Consider the following 17136-nt stretch of genomic DNA (forward strand, 5'->3'; position numbering starts at 1 on the left):
AGGAGTAGCTTTGTTTGTATTGAGAAATCCCCAGAATCCCCTTACCCATGCCCACTTAGAGTGTTGTAAAATTAGACTTCCTTGGTCTATTATTGTTGTGTGTTTTTGTGATAACGAGTCCATAACCTGGAATGGAGCTGTTAATTCCTCTTCCATCTTTACCCATGCAGGGATGGATTCATAATTCGCCAGATGCCGTGCTAGCTTATTTATTTCGAATGCTATGCTATATAATTCCATGTTTGGAAGAGCCAATCCCCGACTATTCCTTGAGGCAAAGAGCTTTTTCATACTGATTCTAGGTTTTTTTGCCACTCCATAAAAATGTCTTAATTAAATGGTTATATTGTTTAAAGATTCCTTCGGAAATGGTTACTGGTATCATCATAGAGATGTAATTTAAATTGTGGAGCCACCACCATCTTAATGATATTAATTTTTCTCCATAAGGTAAGATTTAACACTTTCCATTTCTCAAGGTTTGTCTTAATTTTTTGTATTAACGGGAGCATATTAATAGATATTATATTTTCTATATCTGAGCACAGCCTAATACCCAGATATTTCAGTCCCCTTTGGATCCATTTAAACTGGAATGAATCGACCATTGATAGAGTGCATCCTCTTGATATCGGCATGCATTCAGACTTTTGCCAATTTATTTTATAACCGGATATTTTTTTAAATGATTCAATTGTAGAGAGAACATTAGGGATTGACACCAGAGGATCCTTGATTATTAATAAAATATCTGCATACATAAACATTTTGTGTTCCTCTTCCCCTTGTACGTCCTTATTGTGATAGCCAAAGGTTCTAAGAACATTGAAGAGTAAGGGGCTAAGAGGGTCTCCCTGTTTGGTACCTCTCTCTAGATTAAAAAAGGGTGATATCATTCCATTTGTTCGCACTGCTGCTTGTGGATTGGAGTAAATTATGTTCACCCATTGAACAAATGTTTCCCCAAACCCAAATTGTTTCAGGGTATATCGCAAGAAGCTCCACTCCACCCGATCAAATGCCTTTTGAGCATCCAAGGAGAAGGCCGCCATGGGCGTGGTTTCCCCCTGATTAAGATGTAGCAGACGTCTCAAGTTTTCTGCGGATGACCTTCCCTTTATAAATCCTATTGATCTGAATGTATTAAGCGTGGTAGAATAGCTTCTAGCCTTATTGCCAAAATCTTTGTTATGATTTTGCAGTCCACATTAATCAAGCTCACAGGTCTATAATTTCCCGGATCATCTTTTTTTTTATTTTATTTTTTTACAATTAATGATATCAGAGCTTCGTTGTATGTTCCTGGCAGCTCTCAACGAGAATGATTCTTCATTCACAGTTGTCAGGATAGGAGCCAATTTATCGGCATATTTCTTATAATATTCTAACCCAAGCGATTTTCCAGGCTTCATTAACAATATAGCACTGTTGACCTCCTCTGCTGTTATGGGGCTGTCCAAAAAAAATTTCTAATCTATTGTTATTTCTGGCAGGTTAATTTTTGAAAAAAATTCTCAGAATTACCCACCTCTTGATCAGCCTTAGATTTATAAAGTTCACTGTAATAACTTGCAAATACTCTATTAATTTCCTTTGTATTTGTCATCAGTTTCCCCATTTCATTTTTGACCGCTGGTATACCATAACTAGCCTCTTTTTGTTTTAGTTGTCTAGTGCGGCGGTGTCGTCAAACACAAAACACTTATTCTGAGCTAACCCCTTCGTTTGCTGTCATTTAGGTCTGCGATTGGATCTGTCCCATTAATACAAATAATATGCCTAATAGCATCTATTTCAGTCCAGTATTCAAAAGTTGAACGTTATTAGTCTCTTCTTCTAAGCTGGTTTACTTTGTCGAGGAAACGAAAGGTTGTCTTCTTATACTAACTCTATAAAACAGACTTGTTTCATTTAGATCCGGATTCTTATACCTTTATGTATTAAACCTTGTGGGTAGTCTGATGTCTTAGGAACGGCTCTAGTTATTTTGTTTCTGGGCGTGGTTAATTCTCCCCCTTCTCACAGAGCATCTCAGTCCCTGAATAGCCCTTAGTTGAAGCCTATATAGGGCGCGGCTCTCTAATTGTAAACCACCTTATTGGAGCTCTCTCTTCCGTAACACCTCCTACACTGGAACATTAGAATAAACCTTTTTTCAGCTACTTAGATTCTGTTTGTAAATGGTTTTCCCGTAGGTACAACCCCAAGACATTAGTGCACAGAGTGTATATATAGAGAAGACGTGCCTGCGCTCTGACGCAGGTCTCAGAAGCTTTATCAGACAGCTCAGACAAAGGTTCCAGAAATAGGTCCCAGAAGCCATGACTTCTGTGTGTGTGTGTGTGTGTGTGTTTTAACAACTGTATGCCTGTATAAGTACGGGTAAATACAACACTAGCTAATAGTTTCCCAGATTTTTCCCCACTCTCATAGAAATGACTTTTTAGTCTAAATAGGGCAAACTCTGCTTTTTAAATATACATTTCATTTAATTTCAATTTGAGGTCTGTAATGGGAATTGTATATATTGTTAGTATGTAAATAATCTTCTGTCCTGCAGAGGTGAGGGAGTATATGACATACAATTCCCCGTACCTTTGAACAATGAAACGCTCACAGATTATAACAGAGGACAGGACGGAGACTGTTAGGTGTTATAATTTCCAGGATCTTGAGTACTCGTCACCTGACCTGATCATTGGGTTACTCATCAAGGGATTGATTTGATCACTCATCAAAGGATCTGAAGACAATGCCTCCTCCTGAGTGCCCCTTCTTGTTTTCCCTTAAATACATGTGTCCGTGTGTTTGGCTCTCCTGTGTGGCTCTGTGTGACTCTTCTTGCAAGAATAAATGATTTCATAGACAAGTTCTGGTTCGTCGATATTCGTCATTTCAGTTTTAAAAGACTCGACACTGGGTCACAGGTCACACCACCGTTTAAGCAGTAGATCAGTGTGATTCTTGGACAGTGCTTTTTCCAATTCTTTAAGCTTGGATTCCAGATCATTTACTATTTGAACTTGCTCTCTTTTTTTCCTACTGGAGTAAGCTATGATTTTTCCCCTTATATAAGCTTTGGAGGCCCCCCATCCTGTTCCAACTTTATCTGTTGAACCAGTGTTCCACAGGAAGAAATTGACAAGTTCCTCTACCATTAAACTGCTAAATCCTGGGTCCTGGAAAAGAGATATGTTTAACCTGCACCTGTTTTTCTTTACTTGCTCTGGTTCTATTACTATTTCTAGCTGGACTGCTGTATGATCGGTCAGTGCAATGGTTCCTATTGAGCAGTCTGAGACGCTCTCCACCAGATCCTTGCTTATCAAAAAATAATCTATCCTGGAGTGAGACTTGTGTCTATGAGAGTAGAATGTATATTCCCTCTCTCTAGGGTTGACAAGCCTCCATATATCTGTCAGTCCGAGGTCCTTCATCAATAATCAATGTTAGCTTCCAAACATATCATTCTTCCTTCCACATCCGTTTCTTCTCTTAACAATTGGAAATTCACATGTTTGTGTACCAGAATAGCCACTCCATGTTTTTTACTAGAGTATGAACTATAGAATGCGTGGCCAACCCAGTCTCTCCTCAATTTAGCTGCCTCTGAATCGATCAAGTGAGTCTCTTGTATAAAAGCCACATCGGCTTGTCAGGATTTTAGGTATAACAAAGTTTTTTTCCTTTTTATGGGATTTTGTAGCCCATTTACATTCCAGGACACTATCATGAGACCCCTAGCCATAGATCAACTAATTATATTCTTTATGTATTGTGTATTGTTCAATATTCTATGTCAGAATAGCAGAGAGTCAACAAGAGGACAAACTAAGAGACAGCTAAAAGAGAAAGATGCAGAGCGAGACTGAAACAGGAAATTGTGGTTAAGGCAAATGAAGGAACATATTCACACCTTCCAACAGACATGTGTGTTTTTGTTATAAACTTTGTGTGTGTGCTTCGACTCCAGCCTGCGAGCTGGACGAACCATCCTGCTCTTGCAATTGCAGTGTGTGTGCTCTACTGATGACCAGACGAATAAATCTACCAGAACGAGAGAAGTTGTTCGGCTGAATTCGTCCTCCTACGGCTTTCGATTTGAATAACCCCAACACTGCTTCGTCTAAGGCCGTCCTGCCTACCGGCGTTTGCTCATGGCTGTGTCTGACCAGCGGCGTTGGCCTACCGGATCTGACGCTGAGCTGAACAGCACTGCGCCCCAGCTTCGTGTTGTTTGACGTCATCAGCCTTGTTTTACAACCTCTATTTAGTTTGAGCCATTTTACTGTGTTGTTCACAAGGGATATTACGGTCTACTCTGGCCTTTAGTTTATATAAAACGGGGTAACTGATCACCCTCTCTGGCTGCTTATTTTGGTTGTTTTGTCTTTTGTTTGCTTTTCCTTTTTGAGAACCAGAGCCTGTGGTAAATTGTGTTCCTTGTTCCTGTAGGTGCTGCTAAACCAAAGTGGTGGGAGTGGTGCCTCCGGGTGTTGGTGTTTCTCTTCCTGTGCCTGTGGTTTAGGTTACCCCTGGTAACGACCCTCACGTGTGGCTGTGTGTGTGAGTGTTGTGTACACGTGTGATCGGGGGTGCCTCTTTTCTTTTGGGACCCTCACCTGCACTGGTCCACCTCACCACTGATAAGTCGCAGCCCTACACCCCTTTAATAAATAATGGCTCTTTTATTAGTAGTTTGTATTTAACATTAATAAAGATTGTTTTTGTTTTTGTACTGGAACCACATCCCGGCCGTGTCCTCTGAGTCCTGAATACTTTGGGCAAAACTTAATCTTTAGGTGCAATTCCTACGGTGCTCTGACGATATCCAACTTTAAACTATATAGCATCTACCTCTGGCCACATTAGTATGCAGTCATATTTATATGACAATATGCTTTAAATTGTTCCCAGTGACAAACCTAGAAATGAACGTGAAGACACTTAGCTGGTGTTAGCTAGCCAGCCACAGTTGCTACTGAAGTATACAACTAAAACAACAAGATGTATCTATTAAATACGAGAAGCACTCCAATTAAACGTTTAAATAACCAAAACAAACAGTTCTAGTGGAATTGATATGCTCCTTCTTCTCTACTTTATTGTATGACAGGTGAATTTGTGTTGCTGTTGTTGTTACCGCCACCTGCTGGAGATTCTTTGCCTCGTACTGCCCCCACAAATATACAGCAGTGGCTTCATAAGAGATAATACACAGAACAGAATAAAGAACAACTCTTTCTACGACGTCTTTGGTTCCATTTGGGGGTTTCTTTACTAATTAATTATTACAAATATTTTTTCAGTTTTAAAGCCTTTAAGTTTGAATTTTTCCAAACTACTCTTGATGGGATGGGGTTTTATTTATGGCCTAGATATGTCTTCTTCTATTTAATGTTTGCCTAAACCTGTTTCATGCTCCTTACTCCAGGTATCTTTTCTTCTTTTTGCTGCGCTGGACAGTTACACATTTATCCTTTCATTATTTTAAGACTACATCTGGACTATAGGTCTGGGACAAAATGATAGATTAAGTTTCCTCTGACCAAGTGAGAATATGACGCAGCCAATCTTTCATAAGCCTTTCTCACCAGAGGCATGTGAATGCATTAACCCAACGAGAGCTGCTTAAGAGCTTAACTGCTTGGCTCACATCAAATGTGTCCCCCATTGCTTCACAACTGTGTGCTCAGTAGAAACTAGTGGACCGTAGTTTCACCAGACGATCTGAGCTGTTGAACTGTATACAGTATTTTTTTTTACATGTACATATATGCATGTGTGGGGCCCACATTAACAATGGACACAATAATAGGAACTAGACATGGACCCCCCTCATATTCTCATTTAATTATTATTTTTTATTGATTGTTAATTGTTTTGTTTATTCACCTGGCCTGTGTTTATCCTCAATGGAGGCTTGAATGGTTTGGGAGGTTAATGCTTGGTTACGATGCGTAAAGCTCATGCAGGCACGCACTTGGGTCAGCTCAGGGGACCTTTGCGAAGGAAGCGAGGGGAACGTTACGCTGGCTTCCTTCAGTTGTAGACTAAAACAGACGATCTGCGTGTATTTCTGTGTTTTCAGTAAAGACGTTCTTTTAAACACAAGCACGCCTGGTCGTCCTGTGTGTGCAACACGTTCCCTAAAAATGAGAGGGGATGTACATATGTTTTTGTTTGTTTGCCGAACTGAATTATAAAGCTCTAATCTAATGGGAAAACTAACTTGAGGTAAGATTTATTCTCCCCCCCCTTAAATTGCCCAGTGAGCAAACTCTTACTCTCTAAGATTATTGAGATTTATTCAAAGTTGAATATCAGACAAATCTGTGTGACAAACACATTTTCTCAGAGATGGCAGGAAGGTGCTTCGCTCCAGCATCAGAGAGTTCCTGTGCAGCGAGGCCATGGCCGCCCTGGGGATACCCACCACCCTTGCACCCTCCCTTGTGACCTCTGACCTCTATGTCAGCAGAGATCCACTCAACAGTGGCAGGCGCTGCTCAGTCGTCCTGCGTCTCGCACCTTCCTTCATCAGGTAGGGACCCTCTCTCAACCAGAAAACTACGGATACATATTTGTATGATGTATTTCTCATTGTTTTAGATTTGGACTTTCTGAGATCTTCCCGGGTCGAGATGATTTCTCAGGCCTGCGGGGTCCCAGTGCAGGGCGGTATGACATTCGCACTCAGCTACTGCATCATGGCATTGAGACCTTTCATCCTTGTATCCAAAAGACTCATAGCAACCGGAAAGACAGGAATCTGGCATTTTTCTGAGGACCAAGGTTTTTTTTTTTACTGAAGCTGGCCTAATAATGGAAAACACTGTTTAGGACTCAGTCTGCCTTCAGGTTGATTCATTGCGTGCCGGCTTTTTTCCATTTTGATCCTCATATTTTACTTGTGTATCCCCAGGTGATGATGCTAACCGCTAAGCTAGTGGCCCAGTGGCAGTGCGTTGGTTTTTCACATGGCGTCCTTAACACAGACAACATGAGCATCTTGGATCTGACTCTGGATTACGGCCCCTTTGGTTTCATGGACAGCTAGGCTGCTGAAAGTGTGAGTGCGCTTATTCATTTGACCAGAGAGTCTTCTTAGCTTTTCACCAGTTGGAAAAATGGTTCTTCTGCTCCGCTCGATGAGGTTAAACTCAGTGAAATGGTTCTAAAAGTCACATTACAATCTGTTTGGACACTATTCCTAACATATTCTACGCCCCCACCCGTGTGTCAGATTTGATCCAGATTTAGTTTGCAACACCTCAGACAAAAGAGGGCGCTACTCAAACCAAGCCCAACCATCTGTGTGCCGCTGGAGCCTCTATTTCAGTCCAGTATTCAAAAGTTGAACGTTATTAGTCTCTTCTTCTAAGCTGGTTTGCTTTGTCGAGGAAACGAAAGGTTGTCTTCTTATACTAACTTTATAAAACAGACTTGTTTCATTTAGATCCGGATTATTATACCTTTATGTATTAAACCTTGTGGGTAGTCTGATGTCTTAGGAACGGCTCTAGTTATTTTGTTTCTGGGCGTGGTTAATTCTCCCCCTTTACGCAGAGCATCTCAGTCCCTGAATAGCCCTTGGTTGAAGCCTATATAGGGCGCGACTCTCTAATTGTAAACCACCTTATTGGAGCTCTCTCTTCCGTAACACCTCCTACACTGGAACATTAGAATAAACCTTTTTTCAGATACTTAGATTATGTTGCCTGTAAATGGTTTTCCCGTAGGTACTTATCCTTTTTAACTCAGGCTAGATGTTGTCCATCGGGCATCTGGAGGAGGCCGCAAAAGCACGGAGTGCAACCTAGTTAATTTAGTTTTTACACAGTCTCACAATAGGAGTGTGTATTATTATTTGCAAAAGAATCTTTAAAGTTTTTCTCTCCTTTTTTAGGAAGTTACAAAAATTAAACTCAGCCAAAAAAGCGAAACAGAGAAACAATGAAAAATAAAAAATAAAAATAAAAGTGTGAAGAAGATCGAAGAAGATGAAGAAGATGATTACTTTTTTAGATCGCTTGAACTGGGTCATTTATAGTGGAAATGCTCTCTGTTGGGGCTGCTCTGGATGAATTCATGCCCGCGTACGAGGCCTTCTACCTGAGTATCATGCGGAAAAAGTTGGGCCTTGTGAAAAAAAAAGAGCTGGAGGATAGCAAGCTCATATCAGACTCTATTGCACCTCATGCACAAACTGGTACAAAGACAGAAAACTCTGAAGAAGATTTATGTCAAAAACAGGATCAATAAAACTACCTGCATGAGAAATGCCACTAGAGGACAGTGATACATTTTATTTTGGTTCAGGTTTTGGAAGGCATACTATTTTTGTATTTGTGTATTCTTGTAAGTCTTGTGTTCTGAGTGCATGAAAATAAGGAGATGCAGCTTTGAGCCAGTAAAGTCATGAAACCATCAGGTATTCATGAAAATATCATAACACTTGTAAGTCTAGTGTTCTGAGACACTTTAATGTAGAAAATCAAAGAACTATGTATTCTTTAGGAAAATTCACTTTTGGCCTGTTCCAAGGCTGAAAAGTTGTTTAGTGTAAAATTATGATTTGTATTACGTACGACATTGAATGGATTCATAGTAGAACGTATGTAATATAATATAACAGTTGTTACTGTCATTTCCAAGAAACGTTGTTAAGTTAATTTAATCAGTATGTCTTGTGTCCATATTGTCTCGTGATTTCCTGTTTTATTTTGAAAGTTAACTTTCCTCTCATTTCAGGCAACTTGCTCCTCCCCCTGTGTGTTTCCCCTCTGGTCTGATTGGCTGCCTCGCCCCTGATTCCACCTGTGCCCTCACCCTGTGTATCTATGGTCTGTGTCTCCCAGTTCGTCTTGTCCCTTGTACCAGAGAACCAGCGTAACCCATGCCATTGGCCATTTGCCAGGTCTTGTTATTTTGCTACTTTGTTCATATTTGTTTTCTGTTTGTTTTTCCAGTTGTTAAAACTTTGCCTCTCGAGTCGTGCATTTGAGTTCATCAAGCGGTGTGTGTGGTCATTTTTTCAATGTATTCTGATACATGTTCTTCACAGAAAATACACCCTTCAATTAGTGCGCGCACATGTCAGGAAGCACAGCCCTTGCAGATGTATCGTCCCGAGGACAACGGTAGAGGCTTGGGGGGATATAACGCGGGCCGCTTTGACCCCGAGGACAAATGCAGTTGAGGTTATTGACTCTGGAATAGAGGGACAACGATTCCTGGGGAATGGTACCTGTGTATACTGTGTATGTACGGTTGTGGACAGGTACTTGTGTGTGAATACATATGATGTGCACACCATTACACACACACAGACACACACACAGAGCAAAAGTTTAGTGCATTCAGTTCCTTTTTTTGAGCTCAAGATGAAGCCCTTACCCTTCGAATAGCATCTTCCCCTAAAGCAGCTAATGGGAGTTTTTTTTTACACATTTTATGTAGAGGAGAATGCGATTCCAACAAGCTTTTTATGAATATACAACATCATTGCCAAGACTTTCAGTGGCACAGCATCCATTTACTTCCATTTAACTATACACTCTATTCTCAAACCATCCTTAAGGCATTCACATCGGATCAGGAAAAACTCTTTCAGGAGGAAAATAGTGAAGAAACCTTCAGGAGAACAACAGAGGAGGATCCCTCTCCCCAGATGGACAGAAGTAATAGATGTCATGTGTACAGAATGAACAGCGTTACAGAGTTACATAAACACATTACATGAATATGACAGAAATTATGAAAAATGAGTAGTAGGCATGGACCACGATCCAGACCTTCACAATCCATGAAACAGAGCCCCGGGTCCCCTGAACATCCTGTACAGCCAATGAGTGAGTTTGAAAAAACTATTAATCATATAATTTTTCTTTTGATAAAACGGGTCCCACGCAACACCCAAACACCACACACCAGCGTTTTGACCCGAGGACAACGATAGAGGGTGTGAAACCAGTGATAGATATTCTTATTTACAGTCTTCTATGATGCAAACACATAGCAGGGTAGAAGAAAATTAATTAATCAATATATATAAATAAACCTGGATATATTAGCAACAGTAGTGACTACACACACATGTATATATGTACACAGCAAGAATCAACTTTTCAATTAATTGTTGCATTCTTTAATGCTACACAGTTCCTAATATAGTTTAATCAAAGTAATGTGTGTGTGTAGAGTTGTTGCAGTTAGCATCATATTTATATTTCCACCTTATTGTGCTGTTTCTTGAGTGAACTCAGCAGAACCTGTATGAGGAGATGCAGAGTAAAGGGTTTACCTTCCTACCACTAGATGGCAGCATACCATACCTCGTCACTTAAATCCTGCATTGAATGGTTCAGAAGAGGTCAAAGGGCCAAGATGAGAAGATATAATGTTGGTCCAAATGCCATTGAGAAACAACACGTTGGACTAAATCTTACAAGAGCACAAACCAGATGAATTGGTTCTGAGTTGTTCCCTGTAGCTGTTCTACAGTGTATGAATGTAACATGATTGTAAGACGCTTTGGATAAAAGCGTCAGCTAAATGACACGTAATGTAATGTAATGTTCTATTTACTTATTTGCTACCATGTTACCGGTCTGGTGACCCCTCAGAGTGACCTCTGGATCTGTAGGGGGATGCAGACCGTCAGGCTGGACTTGGGTTGGGAACCTATGCAACAGATTACCAGCTCTTTAGTATGTTGGACAAACCAGCATGGCACTGTCTCATAAACATGAGGTTCCCATCCAATAACACTGGTATGCAGAAGCCTGCTTTTGGAAGGGGGCTTTAAAACTGTTAAACTGTGACCGTAATCTGAGAGGAAAAAACATGTCCCTGAAATGTAGTAGAGATTGCAGTTTAGTGACATTGGAATGTAATTTTTGTGGGAGATGGGAATGTTTCAACGGGTTATAGTGACAGAGAGACATCATCATCTTGAAATACAATATTAGTTTCCTCTTTTGGTGTAAATTTGATTCATTTGACCTATTGTCACAAAAGGTCAAAGGTCAGAGTACACTATTGTGGCCTTCATAGGGGTTTAAATGATCAAATCCCTTCCAGGTGCTTGTGATTCTATTCAGGCAGTAGGACACGTCTCCTTTGATTAACGTTAACAAAGTCAAATGGACTTCTGTTGGGGCTTTATGAGTCTTTATACGCCGAAGATAGGAAAGCTACAAACAAATACTTGGAGAGCACTATTGGGGTCTCCAAACTAACGATAACCATTTTCTCTTCTTTTTTCCCCTAACATGTACAATGTCTCCAGAGCAGTTGGGGGCAACACCCCTCGCTCTTTAACACCTCAGTGCAGTGGAATTTGATGTGGTGCTTGTTTAGCTTTCAAGTCAATTGAGTAGTAAAGGAAACACATGCACTGCAAACACATTTTTATAAGAGTAACCACACATATGAACTATACCTGATGTGATCGATCTTGTTCTGAACAATACATTCATGAATAACACTGCAGTTGAGCAGTTTCACAGGACAAAGCAGATTTGCATTAATTATTTTCAGAATCAGTCCTCCGGCCCTGACACCCTCAATTTAACCAGGTGGTCATAGGGAGAACATGCAAAGTCCACACAGAAGGGCTGGCCAGTGGGTTTGAGCCACCTCCAGGTTGTACCGACATATAATAACAATATTCGTGTCTATATTTTAAATGTATTTCATCTCAAGGTATAAAGTTTACAACACAAAATATTGGAAAATATAAACTTGAACCATCAATCTCTGGGTTGAAACATTGTCTTTGAAATCCTTTTTGCATTCATTATTACCCTCTAAATATAATGATGGCTTTCCATAACACCTTTCAAAACAAAGTTAAAACATGAAAGCAAATAAGAAACATAAACGGGTTAAATAAGATGTCTATTAATTAGATGTCTTCCCTGTTTGACTAAGGCAGCACATTTGTCTTGCTTTAGAGAGATAGAACAGCGGGCCTACGAATACACCAAACATGGGGGAAAGCAAAGATAATTCAAAAACAATACAAAATATCTTATTAAATGTATTATACCGAAAGTAGAAGACCAAAGGAACAAACACCATGACTGGAAAGTAAGCCATCACTGCAAGCACTACCACAACCAACACATTGTCCACCGCCCGTCTCTTTAGGGGGGTCTCGGAGCGGACTTGGTTACTATTTGTGGTGTGGGCCGGACTTTGCTTCTGCAGGGACCAGATCACTCCCCCAAGGCAGACGAGCATTAGGCAGAAGAGGCAGGCGATGATGATGGAAACAATCTCCATAATAATAAATAAATTGTCCACTAAACCTGTAAAAAAAAACACAAGGAAATTATAATGTCAATTTAAAACATTAAATTCCACTTTGGAAGGAAGCTGCTTTCTGTAATTCATCAGTCGATTTTTCTAAACCAATTTTATCCTCAAACATGATGTCAGGACAGAGTTTCTATGCCGAACCTTTACCCGACACTTACCTGTCACAAGACAGCAGCACAAGGTGGACGCCCACACCACAGCTGAAACAGCCATTCGGTACTCCCACTTCCTCACTCTGAGGTACAGCACCGGTCTAATCACAGCCAGGTAGCGCTCCACGCACATACAGGTCAGCAGCAGGGGACAGCCAATCAGGTTGAACATACTGAAGATCTCGCTTGCCAGATCCAGTGGATGTATAGTCGTGGGAGGTTGCCAGACAATGTCTGAAAGGACAATTACAGGGTTTAGCACTTGGCTAAAGAGTTTCTAAAACCATTTGGACTGGACTAACATCGGAGGATTGGGCAAGCAAAATCATTTAACTTGCTTACTTAAAGAACAATTTTTGATTAAAAAGTAGGACGAGCAGCTCAGAGATACAAGGACATGCGACAGTCCTTATATAGTCCTTTTTTTCGTCTGGTCTGACCAGCAAGTTACACAGGAAGTCTCATCAATGCATCTCATCAAACAGGAAGTGCTGGGAGCTGGGCGTTCCAAACACTACGGGGTGTTACTATATTATCTTGGCAAATCACCGTAGCTAGGGAGCTGACCGCATGTACCGTCCTCGCTAACTGTGGACAAGCTAGCGCTAGCCAGGCTTGCCGACCGGCAGTTAGGAAGCTGTAGCTACCTCCGTCACGAATAGAACAAAAAGCCAATAATTTATTCAAGAGACATATTTGACCAGACTTCTGTCTCACAACTGACCTGCATCCTCTTGGGTGCGGTTTATATTTTGTCAGGTCAGAGATAAATAAAGGTGGATGGTCCAACACAGATGATAACATCTATTTTAGACTCTTTGGTTCTCCATTCACTCAAAGGTCAGCACTGACATGACGGTCTGCAGTTGATCAAAGGGGCAAATTGGCAAGTTGGCAAGCACAATTAATTCCAACCCACAACAAGAAATATTATCTTTGTGGCCAATCCCTGGCAGTGATCACCTGAATGATTTCTGTCGACACGTCCCTTCGTTTGGTAAATCAAGTTGAAAGGCATTACAGACAGATAGATAAGATCCATCACGACAAGATTCAAACCTAGAACCTGAAAGACAAAGGTTTAGACACGAGATGCAGTTTAACAAGAGAGTGGTGTTCAAGAGCATTGCAAACAATACCTGAGAGCGGTTTGGAGCACTCTACCTGCGAGGCCGACAGCGATTTCCTTTCCCTCAGAAACAGCCAAAGCAGTGCAACGTTAGCCACCGCCCCTGCGATCAGGATGAAAATGTCCATGGCAAACCACATATCGTCCCAACTTTCTTTGTTACAGCGACTGGAGATATGTTGGATATCGGCCTCTGACATGTTGGCCATCTCTGAGACAGTGTTACACCTAAAAGAATTCTCAAAGAGTCAAAGAGAGTGATTATCAACATTTGACATCCTGTCCCATGGCCTTTACACACCGGGGGTGTTTCTTTTCGTCTTGTGTGAGTCAATATATTTAAATATAGTTTTGGTCATATGTACTTTCACACAGAATGTGAAAATTAGATCGTGGAAAAGCAACTTACATTTTTGTCCGGAACAAGATTGATTTTTCTGAGCTTTCGCGCCTTTAATAAAGGCATCAACCAATCACGTTGTGTGGAACGGACATATTGAAAACATACACGTAGTGTACAACCAACTTAATTACTTCAGGCGCCGCCATTGTTGTTGAGAACAAACAGTCCGCTTCTCTGAGTCATCTCACCTTAGCCACGGCCGTAGCTGCCGCTGAATGCTTTACTTTAAGCCTGTCAAGGTGGATTTTCATGTGATGTGTGATACTGCCGTGCAGGGTAAAATATAAATAGTTTTGTAATAAATATTCACCGGCAAATATTGTTGTTCTGAGTTTTGTACTCATGGTTGAATGCACTTATTGTAAGTTGCTTTGGATAAAAGCGTCAGCTAAATGAAATATAATGTAATGTAAAGATGTCTGTTTTGTTCCCAGGGCCTCATTTGCAGTAACGGGGTCAGTGTTTCTGGAGAGAGCTGCAGCTGTTCAGTTCTTTCATTTCTTTCAAGATGTGAGCGCTACAAATACAAAATTCTGTTCAGCTCCTTTGTTTTGAGGTGGAGGCATAAACGTCATATCTCAAATCCTGGAGAAATACCACCAAAACTTAATATGTATTGTTCTAATTTGGCTGAAATGACCTTTCAAGTTTGTCTCATTTACGTATATATTAAAAAAAAGTACATTTAAAAGTATTTCAACTCTACAAAGCCTGTAGATACAGTTTATGCAGTAAACCAGAGGATCTCAAACATCTTCAAGAATGAATTAAAGTACAATATATAGATAATACATACATTGCAATCAATCAAATCAAAGCTAAGCACAACACTTACTTACACAACTAACCTCTTTGTTGGTCGTCTTTCTCCTGGCGGTACTCTCGCAGTTCTTGCCCACTTGCAACTGACTGCATCACATGGACATGCTCAGTTAGGGGGGACCAACCAAATGAGCAGGTGGTTTGTGTTGCTTTTCCACCCTGAATGCAAAGAGGAATGTATGGTGCATTACAGATCATTTACATCGGCTGCAGTGTGTTTACTGCCTGATTTTACTGGACGTGTTCCATGCTTGTCGTCACTTCTGTCTATATGGGGACACTTCTCAAGTTTCAAAGTTGAACAACTCCTCCACCTTCATCAGTGTTAATTATTCTGCTTTGAAAATAGAAGATTATTGGAAATTGATTGTGCATGCTTTTTGGGGGGGGGAGTTCTCACGCCACTGCTACCCATTAGTGGGGATTTGTTTTATTCAGATTAATTCATGCAGCCCTGATTTAATGAAAAATGAATTAAGTCTACCAACACTTTTACATTGTTGAACTGTATTAGCAGACTGTTGGAGCCGAGTCAGCTTTAGACAGGTCCACCTCCTTTTCAATAACCAGCCTGTTTATGTCTGTTTCTCACTCGGTATCAGTGTCCCAGGAGGCCAGCATCCTTTATCTAATTATCTATTCGCTGCTGCATCAACTTTCCATTCCTCATGGTTACATCACACATCTATTGCTCAGGTGTAAATATGAGACTGTCATCTAAGTCCAGTGCAAGCAGACCAACCACTCCATCTTCCTCAAGTGTCAGTGCCGCCCTGCAGGCAAAAGAGGTCCTCTCCTCATTTCGACCGTGATGAATTAGGTCCATCTCCTCCTGAATATCCTGACTGTCCCTCTTTTCTCTCTTCCTTCATGTATGTCCCTCCTTTCTTCCTCTCCGCTGTCAGAATAGCACACATTGCAAAAACACATGCTGAACCATGAACTGTTCAACTAAACAAAAGTCTCTTTATTCAGCTAAATGGCAGTATTATTATTATAATACAACAATTAGTTTACAGTAGGTTTAAAATTCCCCCTTGAAAAAGTGTAAAGTGCAGATTTGTTAGTGTGTCTACTCGAGTCCTTCTATACAAAAATAAGACAGCTCACAGCTGGAGTGGGAAATGACTAACGCAACCATAAAGGGGCTCTTAGACAGAGTTTATGATTAAAATGCATTTACATACAGTAGACCATGGGGATGATAAAGGTTAATTATTCATTTAAAGATAACAAATTAAATTAGAAGCAATATCCACATTAGCTGTAAAATCTGAATCAGAGTTCATAGGTCATCGAGGTCCAGATGTTTCTCAACCTCGCTGCTCAAACTTTACATGTCAGTGCCTTTCTGTGTTTGTAGTACATCAAGGACACAACAGCAGCCTCACAGTGCTTCTGACCTCCTTATGATTGCTCAGACTAACACACACAACCTTAGTTTACATCATGCAAGGGGGTTTCTTGAAATTGAGCTTTACATGATTTTTAACTTACTATCTGAACCTCCCTGTATTATTACAGTTATTATTTGACCCAGCTCAGTTTTCCAGTCATGTACACTCGTCCTATTCTCCATCTTCCTGAATCCACCATGGGCGCTGAATGACTTTAACCACAAAACATCACCTGTGACAGAATGAGTTGCTGCAGTACAGATATTTCGTTAAAGATTCTGGTGAGAATTGAAAACGATCACATGTCTTTAAATCCATACAAACAGTGTTTTTTCTTCTTCTGCTTTTTGCAGTGTGTTTGCTACCCATAAAGCCATCGTCGGTTTTCTCTTCCCCATGGGAGGATATACCAGTCAAATACCAGTTAATAAGTTCAACGCACATCATATTTCAGGATTTCATGTTAAGTCTTTAGATTTAAAGCAAAAAATAGAATAATATACATTATATATATATATATACAGTATATTTATCTGTCGAGAGTAGATGATGTGGACTTCGGGAAGGCTGATAGGGATCCTTTTCTTAACAATAAACAATTCAAAGATTTGAGCTGCCTAAACATTGGCGAGCATCATCAAAGTCGTTTAAGAGCCGTCATATCCTTCATAAATGTCAACGGTTAAACTGCATTAGTACAACTTACATTAAAGCCTCCAGTTTTCCCTTGTTGACCGGCTACCCAAAGCTGTCTTCTAATTTCTGACGGCTAACAGAAAGCTAGACTTCCTCCACAGAACTGCAATTGAAGGGAGCGCAGCAGCAGCAGCAGCAGCTGTTCAGCAAGAAACATCCAGAGTGTTCAGTTCCTGCTAAGTCCAAAATACAAGAGAACTTCTCCAGTTT

General features: G+C 40.5%; 1 protein-coding gene across 1 annotated transcript; it reads left to right on the forward strand.

The window, feature by feature from the left end:
• The first annotated feature begins 5956 nt into the window (after positions 1-5956).
• On the forward strand, positions 5957-8896 carry LOC117726499 (protein adenylyltransferase SelO-1, mitochondrial-like). Its single transcript, XM_034526816.1, has 7 exons — positions 5957-5987; positions 6361-6544; positions 6613-6785; positions 6921-7053; positions 7244-7341; positions 8054-8212; positions 8862-8896. Exons 1-7 carry the CDS (start codon positions 5957-5959, stop codon positions 8894-8896), a joined length of 813 nt encoding a protein of 270 aa, XP_034382707.1.
• The last annotated feature ends 8240 nt before the right edge of the window (positions 8897-17136 follow it).

Source organism: Cyclopterus lumpus, chromosome 23, assembly GCF_009769545.1.
Source record: "Cyclopterus lumpus isolate fCycLum1 chromosome 23, fCycLum1.pri, whole genome shotgun sequence".
Taxonomy (NCBI): domain Eukaryota; kingdom Metazoa; phylum Chordata; class Actinopteri; order Perciformes; family Cyclopteridae; genus Cyclopterus; species Cyclopterus lumpus.